The sequence below is a fragment of the Phoxinus phoxinus genome (assembly GCF_949152265.1).
Source record: "Phoxinus phoxinus genome assembly, chromosome: 3".
NCBI lineage: Eukaryota > Metazoa > Chordata > Actinopteri > Cypriniformes > Leuciscidae > Phoxinus > Phoxinus phoxinus.
Genome location: NC_136878.1, coordinates 14,781,013 through 14,802,296, shown reverse-complemented (window position 1 = coordinate 14,802,296; position 21,284 = coordinate 14,781,013). Strand labels below are relative to the sequence as shown.

The following is a 21,284-nucleotide window of genomic DNA, read 5'->3' as shown; positions in this document are numbered from 1 at the left end:
AAAAATCGTAATCAAATTTTACACTGCTTATTGAACAGTGTGTGTGTGCGTGTGTGTGCGTGTGCACGTGTGTATATACAAGTGAATATCGAAAAATTTGAATATCGTGCAAAAGTAACTTCAGTAATTCACCTTAAAAGGTGAAACTAATATATTATATAGACTCATTACTTGCAAAGTGAGATATTTCAAGCCTTTATTTGTTATAATTTATAATTATGATTATGGCTTACAGCTATGAAAACCTTTTCACAATATTTTAATTTTGAATTTGGGGTTTTCATAAGCTGTAAGCCATAATCATAAAAATTGATATATATATATATATATAAATATATATATATATATATATATATATATATATATATATATAAGCCTGCTCTTCGATCATAAAACTGTTGGCTGTTTTTGCAACAAAGCAACTTAAATGAGATGACTATTTCTGGCACAATAGAACAAATACAGCTCATTCTTCTCATTTAAAGTCTGTATTGGTGGTACTTGCTTCTTTTAGGCTCTCATTTAGTTTTTTTTAAGGCTATGTTCTTTGATGCCTCTGCTAATTTCTTGCGCGCTAAAGAGCTGATTTTGTGAGGTCCTATGTGGCAGGCGTTGTTTTCCTGTGCTTGTTTTGTGAATCTCTTGCGGTGGCGTGTCCGCTGAGCTGAGAGGTTTTTAATGACTGTGGAGTGTTTGGAGTGGTTGGTGTGGGTAGCCAAGATGATCCCCCTCCCTGCCTGTCTCGCTCACAAACAACATTCTGTGGTTCAGACAGACCGTTTTTCAGTAGCGCCCACTGTTGTTTCTTTTAGGAGGCGATTGGACGGAGAGGAGGTGTCGGCTTCTGAATTGCGGAAGTGAAAGGTTTCAAGGAAATTGTGCGAGACAAGTAGGGCACAAGTGAGATGATGCGATGCGGGCACATGTCTGACACAAGGTCAGCAGAGGTCACGAGACAAAGACATGAAAGGGGATTGTGTTTTAAGATGGGAGGGGAAAAGCTGTTTTGAGTTTCTACCTAATAAATAAGGACAAGTGGGCCAGCCTTCATTCTGTTTAACATCTGTTTTCTTAGTGTGGGAGGAAGTGTCAAAGAACCAAGAGGCGGTTCTGCGGTGTGGAACGTCTCATCGCAGGAGCTTACGGTACTGCTGGTCTGTGGCCTACATGGTTACACATGCTCCCAGGGCTTGTTTTAGATCTTCCACAGACACCACATGACGGTTTGTCTCCTGTAGAAAAGTGTTTCCATCTTGTACTCTTCAAAATGTGTTTCCACACAGAGGCCAGAAGATATTAAAGCAGATGGAGGGCAGCCTCCTCTTCTAGAATCTTTTTCTCAGATATATATAAGAGAAGAAGCTTAAGTGGTTTAAAACCTGACACTGTTATTCAGGAAACCACTTTTTAGACACCATTAATTAGTGGTGCTATACTAAAGCAAGTGGTCAATGAGACTTGGGCCTGTACGCAACCACCTAGCAATCTCCACTTTAGCAACCATCTAAAAAAAGCAACAAAAATACAGTTATATGAATTTCTTTGAATGTCCATGGATTTTAAATGTACTTTCTTACGTAACTATTGATAGTAGTTCTGCATACGGTTTGCTGCCACAATTGAAATGCAGTACAATTTCAAGAATTGAATTGGAATTTAAATGGCACATGACCCTGACTGTCAGGCAACGTCTTAACTACAACTCCAAACACCTTAGCAACTCTCTATTACCGGATTTTCCACAGGTGAACACTAACAAAGCCTTTTGTTTTCTGAGTTTACTGCCTTCATTGCTTCATTGTGTCATCATTTTAAATGAAGTCCACTTTGTTGAAAGTGTGTGGCAGAGAGATTGCTTTTAAGGTTAAAAGGGTCCTAGAAAAATCCTTAATCACACCAAGAGTAAAATGAAAAAGTGAAGCAAAATGAATATTGGGTGGACTGAGGGGATATGTAGGCCTACAGTACAGCAAATAGCGAGAAAAAATAGATTTTTTATTTTCCTGCAAAAGATTAATGGCTGTCTGCAAGTGCACATCTGGATGCTTACGACAGGCACACATTTAGAGGAGGGGCGATCAACTGACGCAGGATGAGTAGCTGTATGTCTGCAAGCTTTAGTAATTTACTGTTGTGATGGCATGTACAGTAGGGGTCCAAAAAGTTCTGAGTCAAAAAATACTCTGAGAGTCTTTAAATCTGGAAACAGGTTGTTTCTTTATTTTTAAAAGAAAAAAAGAAATTTGAACTAAAAATAAATATTTGAATAAATATTTGAAATTCTTCACTATTTATAGGTCATTAAATAATAAACAAATTATTAGTGACTCTTTCTGTAGGTTACTAAACACTGCTACTGTGTTCCTCAGAGACTCACAGCGGTTCTACTGCAGCTCTGTGTGCAACTATTTTCTATATCCGCTTGTGACATAATGAATACTGTTTCCGGGAACAAGTCTCTACTCCGTTTCAAGTGAGACAGCCGTTTATGAGCACTATTTACCTTTAAAAGGGGCATATTAAGCTTTTTAATGTTTTCCTTTTCCTTTAGTATGTAATGTATCTGTTTGTGCATGTATACGATCTGCAAAGTTTGCTTGGTCACAAGCACATTTTACAGAGGTCAGCTTCCTAAACCTGGGAGACTACAACAGTTTATATACAAAGACAACTTACCACTGTGAAACGTTATGCTCAAGTCGTGTTTGGAAAGTTGGTTCCTACTATTTGGCTTGATTATCCGCATTTTTAGAATCTGACTCGGGCTCAAACTGACATCGTTAAACTGATGACATTATTATTATTAACCGTGTTTACAAATGCTTTAGATTAGAAGCCTTTAAAGCTGAAGCTCATGATTATGGTAAGGGGCATTACATTTTACGACACACGCTTGAGGTGTTTGGCCAATCACAACGAATTGGGTCAGCTGGCCAATCAGAGAACTCTGAGTTCTTTGGAAGGAGGGGCTTTGTAGAAATCAGAGTGTTTCTGACAGACTACACTGTAAAAAACTATTTTGGGTTTAACTTAAAGCAAGTTACCTTGTTGCCTTAAAATTTTGAGTTTGTTGTAATTAAAAATATGAGTTAATACAATGAAGAAGAATGGAAACAGAAACTCTAAATAGTATGTTATCTTCACACATTAGTTATCGAAGTTGATTTGACAAAAGATAAAAAGTTGTGATGACAAATCATGAAAATATGTTTTTACAGTGTAGGAATAGAGGAGCTGCAATAATGTACAATATGTGAAAAATAATGTTTTGTTTTTGTTTTTGTTTTTTACATTAAAGCATGTTAACCTATTCTATTAAACCCAATAACCAAAATAAGGAACTTTTAAAATAGCATCATATTTTAAGCTAAGCATTAAAAAAATGGTAAAGGTTAGGATCATGATTTTTCAGATGTACTGCAGCACAGCACTAGTGTTTGTAAGTTACTCAATATTAGATTCTTGTTTATTGAATTGTTTTATAAAAGCAGTATTTTGCTGGCAATCATGCTGTATTTTTCTGAATATCAGCATGGCTGTATGATTACAGCCTTGTGATATTGCTTATGCTTCAATTTTATATTACATTTTCAATTAAAATGTTCGCTCAAATTGTTATGCTGGTGTTATATTAGCAAAATGCTAAACTGAAGTATTTTCATTAGTGCTTTCAGACTTCTGGACCCCACTGCATATAAACAATCAAAGTTGTCGCTTACTGTCTTTCTATAGTGTTGACATTATTTGTAGTCAGACTAGGTCTTGATTAAACGTGAAGTGTCTGGGGGTGTGTGAAGCCAGACTAAAGTGTGTTTGTGTGATCATGAGGGAATGTTGACTGATGAGGTGAGACGTATGTATGTAGGAGGTGAGTTCGCCCCCCTCCCCTTCGTTTCCCTCCGTCACTCCCTCTCTCCGTCTGTTCTAGCTTGGCTTTGGTCTGTTCCAAGACCTCCAAGGCTGCACCAAGTAGTCATTATATGTTTTTGGGGCAGGTGTGTGCTGCTTTTAGCAAATGCATCTGTTTTCGGTCTTAAAGGGACATTTCTGTCATAATTTACTCACCGTCGTCATGTCATTCCAAAGCTATATGACTTTCTTTTTTTGTGGAACACAACAAAAGATGCTTTTTTTTGGTCCAAACAGTGAATGTCAATGGGGTCTAATTTAGTTTTGTACCCTTTTTACTTCTTAAAATTCTTCAAAATATCGTTTGTGTTCTGCAGGTGAAATAAAGTCAGGGACGGGATGTCTCTTGAAGTTGTGGGTTAATGTCCATACGGCTCGAGGTTGATTATGAACATCAGCGGTCACTTTCGACTTTGAGCTATATGGGCACTTATTCTGAAGAGCTCAGAAACAATGTAGTCTGTGTTTAACAGAGAGAGAGAGAGAGAGACATAAGGTCTCCACTCTATCTTAAAACACAGAGTGCTTTCTCAGCACAAGCGACTCCCTGTAGACTTGACATTCTATAGGGCGGATCTTATGAAAAAAGAGCGAGCATGACTTAAACTTCTCCATCCCACACACACACCCTCATGCAGACATACACACCCACCTCACCTGCTTTCATCACTTCCACCTGGTCTCTAATGAGCTTGTGGTGCTGAGGGCAGCAGTCTTTGCTGACAGAGATGGATGGAGACTTCTTATTTTCCCTGTTATTTCTCCCCGTTCGTCTACAGCTGTGTGCTCGGCCAGCCTCATTTCTCCTCTCTACTTGAGTTTAATCAGGTTAAATAAAGCCTTAGTTTAGTTTGAAGCCAGTTGTACTCTAAACCCATAATAGTGCACGAAATGGAGCAAAGTGTTGTCTCTTTGTAAAATGGATTTTGTCTTGTTTTAGATCTGCTAATGGATCTAGACTCTCAATGCTGATTTTATTTCAGTATTAAGAGTATTCCTTACTGAATTTACCTTGCCATGTAGACCGTGGCACCTGACTCTTTAAATAGGAGACTGTAACCACCCATAGAGAAGTTTTTTTTTTTTTTTTTACAAATTCAAGTGTATTTTTTTTAAATCTAAATTTAAATGTATAGTTTTGGGATGTATTATTTGATAATTATTTAGTTTTCTTTATATAGAAAATTATAGTTTTATTTATTATAATTATAAAAGAAAAAGAAACTCCAAGACTTTTGTTTGGAATATAGGAAATCCTTGTTAGGACTTGGGTTAGTGGATTTCCCCCCATTCTTATCAGCCTATGATTTTCCTGTTATTTTAGTTGTTAATGGTTAAGATTAGGTTTAGAATTGGGAATCACTTCTCTAGAGGATGAACTTTCTGTGCCGTCCTGTGACAAAGTGTGGCTTGGTTTATTTTTATTTTGAGAGGAGTATTAAGGGCTGACCTTGGGCCATTATTAAATTCAGGGCTGAGCAAGGAAGAATATTCCTGTGAGTTATAGTGGCCCACTGCATACCCATAATTCTCCAGGCACACACCTCTGTTTCCTCAGCTGCTTGTATGAAAGATCAATAATGTCATCATCCTAATGCCCTTAACCTGAGCCTGAAGAGAATGATCTCTGTATGATGACTCTCTTTCTGTCCAGTGATTAGAAAGATGAAGACTCAGCTGTAGGAGATTAGTGCAACAGTAAGATCAGTTGGGTTAATGTGTAATGGACAGTTTGTCAAAATAAGTGCACCCACACTTAACTAAACACATGTGTAGCCCCACTCACTGCATCATAACTCAGACACACACACACACACACACACACACACACACACACACACACAAACGCTAGGCGCTTCCTTCCACAAACTTCTCTAATTGTATATAAGCTGATAAACAGGAAGACCTCTCAGGATAAAATACTCCCACACTTCATGCTGTTCCTGAAGGCAAAAAGAGAATTGACTGTGTTTTTTCAGTACTGGGGATACTCTTTCCCCTCTGTGATATTTTAGTCAAATGAACTTGCTGATAACCCCATCCAGCTTTTTCCCAAGCATCTTAACAGGAAGTGACCTCGCAGTGGTGTTAAGAGCTTCCAACCCTTGAACTATCTAGCATACTGGCACACACACACATTCACGCGCCTCTTCTGACCTCTTCGAACTTAGAGAGTTAGATTTTATTACATGCTCTGATGTCACCATCCCCTCTGCTCCTTTAAGACTCAGAGGAAACTTAGTTATTAAAAACCAGCTGATAAAATCGACGGCTGCTCCCACCTAGTATACATCCACACACACCCAGGGGTCAGAGGTCAATCTCTCACACATTTGCAGGTTGACGTGACTCTTGGCACTCGTAAGGTGAAGTATATTAATAGTCCAAGTAGGGATATCACAAATCTAGGGGTGGATGGACTCTCACTCAGCTCAGTATTCTTATGATGAATGTAAACTTTGAGCAAAATATACAGATTTGTATCCCAAATGTAATAAGTAGATGAATGGAGCTATAAATATGTATGTATATCAGGGGTGTCCAAACTCGGTTCTGGAGGTCCTGCAGAGTTTAGCTTCAACACACCTACCTGGAAGTTTCTGGTTCATGTGTGTTTAATTAGGGTTGAAGCTAAACTTTGCAGGACAGTGGCTTTCCAGGAGCAGGACTGGACACCCCTGATGTATATCAATGAATTGGGTTGGATTTACATTTAAAAATAGATTTAGGTTTGTTTTAAAAGGATAGTTCACACAAAATGAAAATTCAGTCACAATCTACTCATCCCTGTCTCCTTTGTAATCCACAGACAAAAGAAGATAATTTGTGGAACAGCAGGTTGTTCTTTTTCGTCAAACAAAAATAAACTCTAAGCAGTGGCTGTTTAGCTCTAAAAATGAATACAAATAAAATAATTCTGGTCTTTTTTGGACAAAAGTTTGACTGCCCCTGGTCATTTGTTATGTGGAAAAGAGCAGTGTGGACAATTTTGGGGTGAATTATCCATCCAATGTCATTGCTGGGAGATGGAAGGTTGTTAGCATTTAGATGTGGTTAAGATTTTTGTGTAGAGTTGCTTTTGGTTTAAGACTTGCCCTGATTAGAGAGGTGGAAAAGTCTATATTTTAAAATCACATGGCCATTTGGAACAAAACAACCATTAGAGCAGTGCATTGTGGGAAATTTCCTTTCTGTCTCCTCTATACACACAAAAAGTAAATCAAAAGAGGTTCCTGAAAGGAACATTTACCTTATGTTTCATGGTTTAACTGCAGAACTGTAACCATCCCCTTCTCTCGAGTCTCCGCTGGTGAGGTTTATTTAACACAAAACATTTTGTGTTATGGTTATGGCGAATGGTTTGTCTACCGCTTTGAATTCTGTTTTGATGTACCCAACAAGACTAGCAGCCTAACCCTATTGAAAAAAAAATCTAAAAAAGTGTCTAATTTTCCTTTTCCATTGCGGTTTTTTTTTTTCCGAACAGCCTGACTTGGTCATATGACCCCATTACTTTTTCACTCTGAGAATCCAAGACCAAGATTCTTTTACCAGGTCTGAGAACAAGGCAGGTGCCACTTCATTGGTTCTGGTCCTGCTGCGGCTGTGGTTTAGCAACATCAGACCGGCTGAGCAGACTTCCTGTCCCTTGCCAGTAATGAAGCTCTGAACTGGGTCAGTTGTTTATGTCTGGAGCACCTGAGCTAGCCACAGACTGCCTAATATAAGAGACGTTTGCTGAAGTAACCTGAATCAGGTCAGCCCAGGGAGCATTAAAACTTCTCACTACCTTGAAAAAAAGAGATAGAAGACAAAAAGAAAGAGAGGAGTTGGGAAATATGAATTGAGGTTATTTGAACCTATACAAGGAAACCATTGTTTTTAAATTCAGCCTCTATCTTCTTCTGTCTGCCAAGTAACCTTGTCCTCCTCAAGATAATTATGAAGATAGAGAAAAACTGTCATAAAATGATTTAATTTTAGCCAAAATTAAACATATAATACCCAAAGATTAGTTTCTCTTATGAAAAGCGATTCCAGGTTTCTCCCTCCACATTTGTATCCTGTTCAGCCCACCCCTGTGGACCCTTCCTTCCCCTCGTGCCAGGGTTCTGTGTGGGCTTACCTGTCAGAGAGGCCCCTCTGTGCCTTTCCTGCAGATATGAAGCAGCATTATTAGTGCTTTTCAGAGCGTAACTATCCCTATACAGAGCCAAAGCCATGAGTTAAATACATACTGCTGCTTGGCTTCAAATTAGATCCGGACAGAGAGATTCTGAGAGAAAAAAAAAGTTGGTTTCTAACTGTAACCGTTGATCTGTATTCTTTGCATGTTTGGGTGGGTTTGCTCAATAGCTCTGTTTCCTATGTTTTCAGTTAGTTACTTTAGTTATTCATTGTTTGATTATTTAGGTCTAAATCATTTGGTCTGTGTATTTAAGCTCCATGTTATTTTCAGTTTATGGTCTGTTATCACGTTTTACTGGGTTGTTCTGTTCCTGATCTAGGGATTTGTGTTCCTGTGTTAAATAAAAGACTGCTGTGTATAGATCTGTTCTTCTCATCTTTATTTTGCAATCCAGCTGTGACTAACAAAGTGCAAGTGTGTTTGTGTTCAGTTGTATATTTGGATATACATGGTTATTCATGATGATTTCCATACCTAAAGTGGCTCTAAAGTACAGTATTTCCATTTGCATCAAATATCATTGAATAGATAAACTATTCAATTTCAAACCAGCAAAATATCATGTAGTGTCTACTGTCTGCAAAAAAAAGAGTAAAAAAATGCTAAACCTACTGTAACTTCTCTTTGGGGGTAACAGATTTTTACAAAAAGTTTGGTGTCTTTTTAAGATTTTAAAACATTTATTTAATCAAAAATACAGTAAAACATTGATGAAAAGCAGTAAAAACAGTTTCCTATTTTAATATATTTTAAAAAAGGTAATTTTTTCCTGTGATGGCAAAGCTAAAAGTTCTGCACCATTATTCCAGTCTTCAGTGTCACATGATCCGTCAGAAATCATTTGAATATGCTGATTTGGTGCATTTCTTATATCTACACGTCACTTTTACAGTGTTAGTTTTAAAAAAATGTCACTACTGTACAATCAATATAGTATCAAATTGCTTCTTGTCTTCATTTTTCCAATTGAATCTCTGTATGCAGGATCATCAAGTAACCTGGTCGCCCAGGAGGCTGTAAGGAAACAGGCTACATTTCTGAAACATGCTGCTGCTAAAACAGGAGAACAGATCTCAAGTAAGAATCAAACCTCTAATTTCCATTATCAACTCAAAATATGCTCCACTTCAGTAATGGAAAAGCCCAATAAAGACACAAGCGTTCATAAAACACCTTTAAAGCAACTTGTCCATCTGGAACTGTTATAAATTGTACCCTAGGCCCTTTGTTGCAAGACGTAATGATGTAACCAGCTTGTAACAGTAAACAGTCCACCTGTGTTGGCCATTTTGAGTGCAGTTCTTGGTTCTTTGAAACTAATTCCTAATTAGTTTTTTTAGCATGCATATTTCAGTCAAAAACTTCAGTCAACTTCTTTATTCAGTCAAAAACTGACAAGTGCTAAAGAGATTTGTGCAGAAAACTTTGTAAACTACACAACTCTCTTAAAGAGGACTCACCTTGGAAGGGACACTGTGAAAGCTGTTATTGATCTAATCGATTATGGTTTGTCTCTTTGTCTCTGTCCCCCACTTTCTCTCTATCTATCGTCCCTCTCTCTCAGACTGTCTGAATTGCAGTCGTATCACTGCCCTCACAGATCGTGTGAGCTCTCTGGAGGCCAAGGTAAAGTCACATCTTTCACTCTGAGCTTCTTTCAGGGGGAATTCACTAAGAATGAATTGTGTCCACTGATAGCTTTGTTTATTTGTACCTCAGTGTTTGATGATGCGGTGTCCTCATCACCCCAGTCCTTCATTGTCAATCAAACAATCCCTATTTAACATTGTTTGATCAATCACTCTTCATGCCTTCTCTTTCTCCCAGGTTCAGCTTCTTACCGCCCCTGCCTCCACCTCTCATCGACAGACGGAGTTAAAAAATGAACATGATTCCTCCTTCCTGATGGGGGCGCCACCTGCTAAAGGTGCTCCTGGGGCTCAGGGTCCTTCAGGTATGTTTATCTCTTTGTGTTACAGGTTAAAGTGCAGATGTAGTGGTGGTGTTTGCTCTAAGACTGCATGTGAAGCATGCATTCCTGTTCCATTGATTTTAACAGAGCAAAAATGTTCATTAGACAAAAGGCAACTTTTCCTGTATTTCAACAATAGAGCATTGCCAAAGTCAAGCGTTCAAGGCCATGCATTTGGCCACAGCTAAGATCAGATCTTTTTGCAGTGTATTCATAATGACTGTTCAGGACTGGATCCATTTACATCCAAGGATAAAACTTTATTAGCCAGTAAGCATGTGGAGATAATCCCATTCCCTATAACAATAATGATAATCCCAGAACCCACCTACATTTCATTTATCTCCCAGCACAGTTGTTGGGGATTTCACTGCAGAGAGATTAGAGATTTAAATTGTGTGTATTTGACTGTGTGAGCGTTGATGGCGGTGGGTGTTTTTTTGGGGGAATGCCACGGTGCATTAAGGCTTTGAATCGCACCAATTCATCGCTAGTTGCCATAGAGATGTAGTACTGAAACATTAAAGAGGCTTGTGAAGATTTTAAGGGGCTAATTGTGTAGGAAAATCTGTAGGACTCCACTTGACACCGTGTCACAGATGTCATTTCCACCAGCCAAACTGTTGGCAATAGAGCACAACAGTAACCACAGACTCCTTAAGCAGCCTTTGTTCTGGAGATAGTTTTCCATTCAATTTCGCTGTACGAATGTTAAACATTTTTAAGAAAATGACTCCCAAAATAAGATGATCTCCTCCCTAAAATATAAATAATCTATTCAATGTCACATACTCCTTCAGAAATAATTTTAATATGCTGATTTGTTGCTAAAAAAACAATGATTTTATTATCAATGTTGAAAACGGATGTGCTGCTTCATGGAAAGTATGATAAAATGTTTTGACACTTTGATGAATAGAAAGTTAATAGCATTAAACAGCATATAGAAATATTTATAACATTATAAATGTATTTTCTGTCACTGTTGATCAATTTAATCATGTATCCTTGCTTAACTAACTAACTGACCCCAGACATTTGAACGGTGTAAATATATTGTGTTTTTACCAAGTGAAAAAGGAATAAGGATTTGGCTTATATTATATTTGCATAATAATTGGCTTTTATACTTTTGTTATTGTACTAAAGCCAAAGCAATTTATTAAAATATTAAACTGGAAAATGTTGACTGTATTTTTTTTCTACCCACACATACGAGTAATATTAGATGTGTAAACCTGATGTGAATGATTATCAATTCAAATGTATTAGTATAGAAAAAAAAAGGCAAATAACTACATGGAAGTGCACTGTCACAGTTGTGGTAGCCCTTCTCTTATTGGTGGATCTCTCTTTAGGATCATGGATAGTGTAGTTGTCCCATTTCTCCCTCTGATGACATCAAATCACACTTTTCGAGAATGATGAATCATCTCTGTCAGTTTGTGTATGTCAGCAGCACTATATGAAGTGCATCCTTCATGCAGAAAGACATCCTTTTTAGTAGTTAATACCCATTCCTTAATTCCCCATACCCACTCTATGGCTATCCCTTCACTGTTAATGTTCAATCCTATCATCACTTGAAGTGTGTGAGAGATTAAAAGACGGGTCCTCAGAGATTTCTGAAATGACTAGAGACTGTTAAGAAAAATCCAGAAAACCCTTGTCGCACTTATACAGCTTTCCTCCTCCCTGTGCTGACTTGGCAGAACTGTTCAGCAAATCGAGGGCAATTCAGTTCTTTCCACACAGAACATTGAATAGATTTGTTGCCCAGAAGTTCTTCACCTCAATGCAAAGTCAATCCTCTATCCATTCGAGATACCACAGCCATGAAGGATTGTGGTGGAAGGATGAGGCACAAATTACCCTTGAGGGGATTATTTCCATGTGCTGGTTAGACAGATGGAGAGAGTGAAAGTGAATCTGGTGCTTCCATGGGGAATTTGTGCGGAGCTTTTAAACTGTGTGTGCTGTGCAGGGCCGTCACTGAAATGCACAATTATTGTTTTAGCCCATCTGAAATTGAAAAAGTGGATGTAAATTAGACATACGCATGAATTCGGTAATGCGGTATATTGCGGTAACATGCACAATATAGTGGGCATTTCAAAATACTCAAGTGTAAATTGTCCTAGGTATCTTATCCAAATTGTTTCGATTTTTAGAATGCACATTAGTAAAACTGTGTATATTCTGCATAACAGGCTGAATGAAAATGCTAATTCATAATACGTGACACTTATGGAAAAGCAGAATAATCCAGTTTTTTTTATTCGCTGTGGATTGTCAAAGAACACCAAATACTTCATATTTATTTTCAAACATTTGTGAACACATGTACATTTTGACATTTTATTTAACATTTTTACTTTGAACTAAAACATGCCAGTCCAGAAAAGATACCTGGAACATTATTTGATTATATTTCAAAAGAAAGCACAGACCTTCTGCTTTTAAACAAACAAACAAACAAAGTTTTATTCTAGCTTAATGCATTCTTTTTTTATCAGCACTTGAATGTAGGTAAGTTTAATTAAAAAAGCACAATTTTGAGCACATTTTTTTTTAATCGCTCTGACTCAGAACGATGATCAAAACATAGATGAGTAGATCGAGTCCATCAACACCCCCAAAGCTTCAATAGCTCGTCCTGGGTCGACATTTCATTCTTAGGCAGTTTTGATTTATATGCTGTTTAATGTTGATGATCGCATTATTTTACATATGCATCTGATACATGCTCTATTGCTTGTTTCTGCTTCTTTTTCGCCTGTGTTTTGATCAGGAGATTCAGTACTCTTTCAGAAGATACCTAATTGTAATACTTGAAATCTTTTATTTTATCTCATTCATTTTATACTTTCCAACTTACAACTTAAAAACATAAATCAATCTATAAACACTCAAATATAATTTATTTTACAGTGGCGGTGTAAATTCGGCTGTGGTGCAGTGCCAGAGCAGTGTGTTTTAGACAAGTGAAAATGAAGGTACAGCGGTCCCTGGTTTCCTCTGATGTATTCCTGGCTCTTAGCTCGTCCAGCTTGTTTTCAAGTGAGCAGACATTGGCAAGCAGTTAGTTTGATCAAGACATTAGCAGAGCATAAAGCCGTACCCCACTCTCCTGCGCCTCAGTCAGGATTTCAGGGAAACTGAATGTAAATCTGTGTGGGACTTTTTCAATGTCCAGTGGGGTTTTCTATCATAAGATATCCTGGAAGAGAAAGGCAAAGAGGTTTAAATGTCCATCTCCTATTTCTTCTTGCAGATAGAGATCTAAACTACAAAGCTTTTGTGGTCCTGTTCAGGTTATCCTCAAAGGGGACTGTTTTTGTAACACAACAGGTTGTTGGATTTGTGTTACTCTTAGAAACAGTCCTGCAAAATAAATGGTGTGGACGTGTTCATGGCCAGATGCTTGGTGGGAGAGAAACATGAGGAAATTTTATTTTATCATAAAAATCTTTCAGGGGGAGAATAACATGAGTGATTGTGTAAACAAATTAATGTATCAGTTCATAAATTATTCCTTTAGGGAATCCTGTCTCTGCAGTGATGTCACAGATGATGATCTCACATGATGAGCTCAGTGTTATTTAGGCTGTGTCTGCCAACAGGCACTTCACTGATCCACTGATTTTTATCAGGCTGTGGGACTGTTCCAATGGCAGGCCTGGAAGATACTTTAGTGTAAAAGATTGACTTTTTTACAGACTAGAGCAGAGTTTGCTTTAAGATCTGGAGAATCATTATACTTCCTGTTTAACTGTACATTTGTGTGTGTTTGTCCCAGGTCCACAGGGCGAGAAAGGACAGGATGGCTTACCTGGTAAAGACGGTCAGTTGTTTTATGCCTTTTCACTATTCAGTTCAATCTAAACTACACACACTCAAACACACATACACACTTCTGCAAACTCACAATAGAGGTCTGCTGCCCAACCTTGATTTGTTCATTCGGTTTGTAAGGACGGGGCAGAACCATTCTAAAAGGTTTACCATGATCAAAACATGCATTCAACAGGAAATGATGGAGACCTTCTTAAAGAGACAGAGTCCTCAGAGACGGGGAATAATGAAAACGAAGATTATTTTACCATTTACTCACTATATTGTCGTTTCAAACCTGAAGGACTTGACTTTCTTTTTACTGTGGAACCCACCAAATATAAATAATATAAATAAAAAAAACATCTCATGTTTTTTGTCCATACAATGAAAGTCAGTGTACTCTAATGTTGTTTTGAACACCACTAGCTTTCATTGTGAACATAAACAGTTAAAATACATTGTTTTGTGTTAAGAAATAAAGACATAAGACATTGTTTGGAACGACATGACGGTGAATGAATGCATTTTTTTGGGGAACTATCCCTTTAAGGGTGTGTTGTGTGTTTGCACTTGGCAGGTTTAGTTCGATTAAAAGAAACTCTGGTGCTATTGCTCTGTAAGTGCAAGTCTGAATAAGTGTGAACACTGCCATCCGAACCTTGATGCACACCAAACAAGCGGACCCAGACCCCTGAAAAGGGGAGCTTCCAAACAAACTCTAGTGTGGTTATACTGAAATACGATTGCAACACAGACCAAAGACATCTAAACGAACCAAAAACATGACATGATGTCGCAAGACACGACCCTAAAAAGGAGAGAATGCTCAAGCATACTTTTTTTTTTCTCGTCATAGGAGCTACGTTGCCCATTACAGGCATAGGAAACACTGTTTCCTTGCAGTAATCTTTGTTTGTGTGCAACGAAGGAATTCCTGATGCTGTTTTTACTCCTTTACACATTATATAAGCTCTTCACGAGTTCTGAGCTTGAAAAAATACAATCACATGTACACACAACAAGCTAATTTAGCCCAGAACACAGCATTGTTTTGGATGTTCGGTAAGTTCCGTATATCCCACCAAAGCTGTAAAGCTGTTTTTTTGTTTTTGTACCTTTAGGTTGGGTGTTAAATATGATAATTTGAATGCTAAGTGAACCAGGACTAAATATATATTTTTAAAAAATTTGATCCGGACCAAAAGAACCAAGATGTCCGAATTTACAAGTGCGAACACCCTAAGAAGGTCTTCATGAAAGTTCAGCAAGTAAAGTATAGTAATTTGCACTATTTGGGTCTACTCAAGTCTACTCAACTATTTGGGAAAAAAGAGGTTCAGGTTTGAGAACGGCCTAATAATCCGAAATATTTGGTCGCTATCTTCTCACTTTGATGCCTCTGTAGACCTTACACATTACACATGTTTTCTGTATCTGTAGGTAAACAAGGGTATCGAGGTCTGCCAGGACCCAAAGGAGAGGCGGGTACCAGAGGTCCATCTGGGGCTCCAGGGTCTAAAGGAACAGCTGGTCCTCTAGGTACTTTGAACAAATTTAGCCCACAACACTATCACAGGATTTTGAGATCACAGAAATCACTCTGTGACTCGAGACAAGCGTTGTAGAATAGCCACGTCCTATTAACACATCTCATGTTATTGTCCAATGTACAGATCAATTAAATACCTCAGAAATGGCACATCCAAAAGAATCCCAAAAGCTGTATTTGTACATCCGTTTTTATAATTGTACCCATTTATAACAGCCTAATTTTCTTGTGGAGTTCTGCTGACCTATGACTGGCAAGAATGTGGTTTCTCATCATGCTGGGTTTTCTGCCATAAGAGGCACTATATGAAGACATGGATGAGTCAGCATTGAGCCCCAAGTCCACTTGCCAAAATATTTGTGCTTGGACCACATTGTAAAAAAAAATCCTTTTTTGTTCACAGCATGTAGTGCTGTGCTAGGGTTTGGCTAAACACACACACACACCAACTAACATATGTATCGCTTACCTCAAGACTCAAAAATAGTACAGAATTTAGTACTGTTATAATATTTGAAACATGGCCACAGGTATGAAGGGTCTTTTAACCCAGCCATGACTGACTTGAAGGGGCTTTAAATGACCCTAGATCCTATGGAGGGGCTCCTCAGCCATGTGAATCCAATCTAAAGTGAACATGAGATATGTATACAATACTTGCTTCTTATTTCTTCCATATGTTTGCCATTGCATGGTTTTTCTTGGATTTGCCTTTTTCTTTACGCCCTTATGTCATGCACAATGAACTGTATCTGATTGCTGTATTCTCTCAAGAGAGGTATGTTTAAATAAAGCAGGATAAATCTAGAGGAAAATAACGTCAAGGTATATGGGTAGCTGACATGAGATACTTTATGGTAGTTGAGATCCTGCGATACTTCATCTAAAACTCAATTGCATTTTGAAAATTATTTTATTTGCAGTTTACGACCTCTTATTAATTGAGAGACTACATGGACTTACTTGGATTTTTAATTATTTGTACTTTTGGAAATGTAGTTACCATTCCACAGGACTATTAAAATAAACTAGTTCATCTAAAAAGGTTGACCAGTTAAAGCTTTAACTGCATATTGTATATCATTATAATTTATATTAATTTAAATTATATAATCATATAAATATAATATATATATATATCATATAAATTATATTTTAAAGTGCTGGTCAGAAAGAAACATGGTACTTTGATTTATACCATGGTACTGAACGATTACAATATTCATTGTCATTCATTCCAAAAGAGTCATGACGTATCCCAAAGTGCTACTTTTTTGTAGGTGAAGGACGCTACTGGAAATGGCAAATTCAGGGATGATAGTATTTTGGCTATTGCTCTGAGTGTATTTGTGATTGTTTACTCTTTACTCTTGACTCAGCAGAATACCGGTCAACACAATTCCTGTTGTAGGGAAACAGGACATCCTCTTTACACGATGCTCTTACACACACAATGAACTGTTATTCACTTAATTAGCATTCCACAAAGCAGCAGACTCCACATGTGACCTGTGCTGTGACACTGTCTAAGAATGAATTGTGTCCACTGTTAAGGCTGTAGGCTGTTTACATTGTTTTATCGAGCCATTCTCTAAAGGTATTATGCAAATCAGGCAACAAAGATAATAATAAGCCCAATTTACATGCCTGATTTACATAGAATGTTTACAGAGAAAAGATTGACAGTACTTAGGAATAGTTCACTTAAAAATGAAAATTCTGTCATCGTTTTTTCAAACCTGTATAAATTTCTTTCTTCTGCTGAACACATAGGAAGATATTTTGAAGAATGTCGGTTACCAGACAGTTGATGTACCCCATTGACTTCCATAGTATTTATTTTCAACAACTTGAGGGTGAGTGAGTAAATTATGACAGAATTTTCATTTTTAAGTGAACTATTTCTTTAAGGTGCAGTGCTATTTCAGTACATTTAGCGCCTGATTAAGATGGATTGTGTGTGGTTAGTGAATAATAAGAAACAGGTTTTTTGCACTGCAATACCATGTGCAAAAATGACACAATTGTTTAGTGAATTTGCCCCTGTTAACTGTTAACTCATATTAAAAGAATTGTATCCTTTATCTCATCTAACCGCTTTTCAAATAACTTTAAACAAGTAAATATTATTTTTTTGCATTGCATCACCTTTGAAACACCTAAATGAGAGACTGATGAGAAATGGGGCGATAAGGATGCAGGGATGTCAGAGGTGAGTATGCAGGACAGAAGAAAAGAGGAAAGGAAAAGACGGGACAGGAACGAAAGAAACAAAGACAGACAGATGAAAAACTTGTTCTGCAATCGCATACTCTCGCACACCAGCCGTGATATGTAGCTTTTCTTTCCTTTATTTTTCCCTGCTTAATCAAAACTAACAGGCAATAAGGAACCAGCTGGAAGGATATTGTGTAGATACACGCGCACACACACACACATACACACACACACACACACACAAACACACACAGAAAGAGAGCTGTATGAATCAGCGCAGTCACCAGCCAGGTTTTAATTTATTACACACCAGAGTCGCTAATATGCTCCGGCATTTAGCAGTGTTTATTTGAGTTTTCCCAGCTCTCCCTGTTAGAGCCCAGCACATGGCCATTATGAAACCCCTCCTGTTAATTACCGCCCACACACACGGTCACACACAAATACACACCGCTCTCCTGCCCCTCTTATTAACCCGTTTTCTAGAACAGCCATGTATCGAAACTAAATACCTCATTCTACCTCAATCTGCGCTCTTTCACTTCCTCTACTTCCCTTGAGGACGCTAAACATCCCATAACTTCCTTGGAATTCTTTTATCATATAGTTTGCAAAAACACTCTATACGTTCTCCTATTTCCTGTTATCTGGGACAACAGTGCCCTATAATTGACTATTCAGGGGAAAGATGGTTTGAAATGTGTGTGTGTGTGTTTGAGTTTTCTCTTTTTATGCTTTCTCCTCAGGTCCACAGGGACCACCAGGCCTCCCAGGAGAGAGGGGCCTCCCTGGGCCACCCGGCCCTCCCGGGCCCCCTGGCCCACCACCTGAACAAGATGCTGGTATGAGTGCTAATTATTTAAGGGGCTGTCATTCAGTCATTATCACAAAAGAAAACCCCAAAAACAAGGTTGAGACGGACCTTGATGTAAAGTAAAGTGGCCTTTTATCACCCTTAGGGGTTTCATTTGCAATAATGACTGGCTGATTGTACTTTCCCACACCTAGTATACTATCGTTAAAATTACGATTAAAACATACATAAAAATAATACTGATTATTTTTTATTAAAGGTATAGTGGAAGATTTTCACGAATTTTAGAAATGAACCGCCCTAGTCTAGTTCTCCTTGTGCACGCTCTGTTTACAAGTTGCTGTCGGCATGGCTCATACAAGCCTACTTTCAAAAAGAATATTTGCACTTTTTCCACTATGTCACAGATTGAAATTATCAAAAATGAACACACAAGGTTTTATAACATTTCAGCGTGATGCCTTTTACCGTTTGGTCATAAGACATCTCAATTTGATGTTTACCGTGTCTGCGCGGTGCGTGACTTGTGCCAGGGCTAGCGTCGCTAATCATAGCTTACATTAACTTTTACTAGCAGTAATTTTAAATGGATTTCTCCAAAAAGCATGCCAAACTTTACCTGTCGAGTAGAAACTTCGCGACTGAGGCATCAGTGGGAAGCCCAACCTGTGCCTTTAACGCACGCCAGCGTGTGAAATATTCTCCCAAAAACACTCTGGTCTTGTTTCTTTCTTCAGAGGCCTTTCTCTTCTTGTCATACAATTCGTAGACACTTTTTCTCTTGCGACCCTCAGACAATTTTGAAAAAACCCAGTGAGAACAGCGAGCTTCAATGAATGGCTGAAACCGTAGCTCACCACACATATCATATACACCTGAAAGTGCGCATGCGCAGAAAGCTAAAAACTACCTAGGGACGAGCACGTATGACGGCCTTACGTAAACATATCACCAGAATGATTGACAACTAGGAGGACCAATAGTCTTGATGATCCACCCGGAAAAAGAAAATCTTCCACTATACCTTTAATACTGGATTAAATTGATCATAAGTGACAGTAAAGACATTTATAATATTACAAAATATTTCTATTTCTATTTTTTCCATTTCAAATAAATGCTGTTCTTTTGAACTTTGATTCATCAAAGAATCGTGAAAAAGTATTGCAGTTTTCGCAAAAATATTAAGCAGCACAACTGTTTATCATTGACAATAATAAGAAATGTTTCTTTAGCAGCAGATCAGCACATTAGAATGATTTATGAAGGATCATGTGACACTGAAGACTGGAGGAATGATGCAGAATGTTTGGCAAAGCTGAATTTTTTCTATCTTCAGTGTCATATGCTAAAATAAAATGTCTAAAAATAGTAAACAGTTATTTAAAATTATAATAATATTTCACAATATTACTCTTTTTCCTGTATTTTTGATCGGATAAATGCATCCTTTGTGTGCATAAAAGACTTCTTACAAAAACAAACTTTTGAATGTTAGTGTACGGCTGCATTTAAAAAAAAATTATTTGGTTGCTTATTTTATTATGTTAGAAGAAACAGACCATGGTGTGATATGAGAGGGATACAACCATAGACATCATATAGATAGACGCCCTATCGACCGCTACTGCCTATTAGCGCGGTCGAGCCGTGGAGCCGCCATCTTAGACCGGTCACCCGCTCCACTCAGTGTCATCTGTATGGCAGGTGCAATGAGCTGTCAGTGCATTTAATTAATCATACCTCACTGAATACCGAACCGATTTTCACGCGGGGTTTTTTTCTGCAAATGTCATTCATGTAGCTATGATACAGGACACATGGTTCGGCATATTTTAATATTCATAGTAGGCTTAACAGTAATATAATATTCTGATATCAGATATAAAGTGACCAGACGTCCAAAATCAAAATATGTGATGTAGGATATAAGGTATTTTATAAATCACACACTATAAATATGATAAAGAAGCAGAAACAGATAGTTTCAGTAAAGTAAGATATTTTAATAAGTTGAAGAAACAATAATGATGTGACACACACACACACACACACACATATACATACACTTACTCTCTCTCTCACACTCACACACTCGATTTGCGCATCGCCGTCATGTGTGTATTAAAGTTAACGTTACACAGGTAAGTTAAAGTTATTAACTTACATAGATTGCTTCCTGATATCACGTGCGCAAACACAAATAACCTATATTTATATATGCTTATACTACAGGGCCGTTGAATGCTTGTATCTGATAACCGAGAAGCTCTTGTAATTAATACTTTACCCAACCTCTCCATGTCGAGTGATGCAGTAAACATAGCCTAGCTAACGTTAGCTGGCTACGATTTCAGTACAGTAATATCAAAGATCCTTGCTCCTTCTCAATTATCTGGTAATATTCTATTCACAAAATACAACCAAAATAATGTTAAAAATTACTTGTGAAAAGTAATCCCGGGCCCTATTTGCGATGGTCCGCCGATTAGAACAGGAAAATGCTCCACAGTGCTCTGGAATCTAACTGCTGCTAAGCAACGAAACTAGGAGTACGACCGGTTTAAGATGGCGGCCGTATTTCTCGGTGCCCAGCGGCCAATAGGGCATCTAGTCTCTATATAATATCTATGGATACAACTAGCACATCTATGAAGGAAATCATTTCTCTGGACAGGCAGTCATACAGTTTTGTGGTCATTATTCTAAACAAATATTTGACCGCAGTACGCCACAACTGACCCAACCAGAAAGCTGTTACAGTTGCCCGCATTTGCTTTTTTTGGACCCCCTCCTC

General features: G+C 37.9%; 1 protein-coding gene across 5 annotated transcripts in view; it reads left to right on the top strand.

The window, feature by feature from the left end:
* Positions 1–21,284, top strand: part of emid1 (EMI domain containing 1) — a gene marked incomplete at its 3' end in the record, with an annotated part of 67,327 nt that overhangs the window by 36,444 nt on the left and 9,599 nt on the right. For 4 of the 5 annotated variants that reach the window (XM_079605773.1, XM_079605774.1, XM_079605776.1 and 1 more), the window contains 6 exons: positions 9,083–9,175; positions 9,663–9,724; positions 9,926–10,052; positions 13,870–13,914; positions 15,348–15,446; positions 18,420–18,515. In XM_079605773.1, the coding sequence (XP_079461899.1) occupies positions 9,083–9,175; positions 9,663–9,724; positions 9,926–10,052; positions 13,870–13,914; positions 15,348–15,446; positions 18,420–18,515 (522 nt within the window). The remainder of the gene's footprint in view (positions 1–9,082; positions 9,176–9,662; positions 9,725–9,925; positions 10,053–13,869; positions 13,915–15,347; positions 15,447–18,419; positions 18,516–21,284) is intronic. The other variant, XM_079605777.1, reaches the window with a different exon arrangement.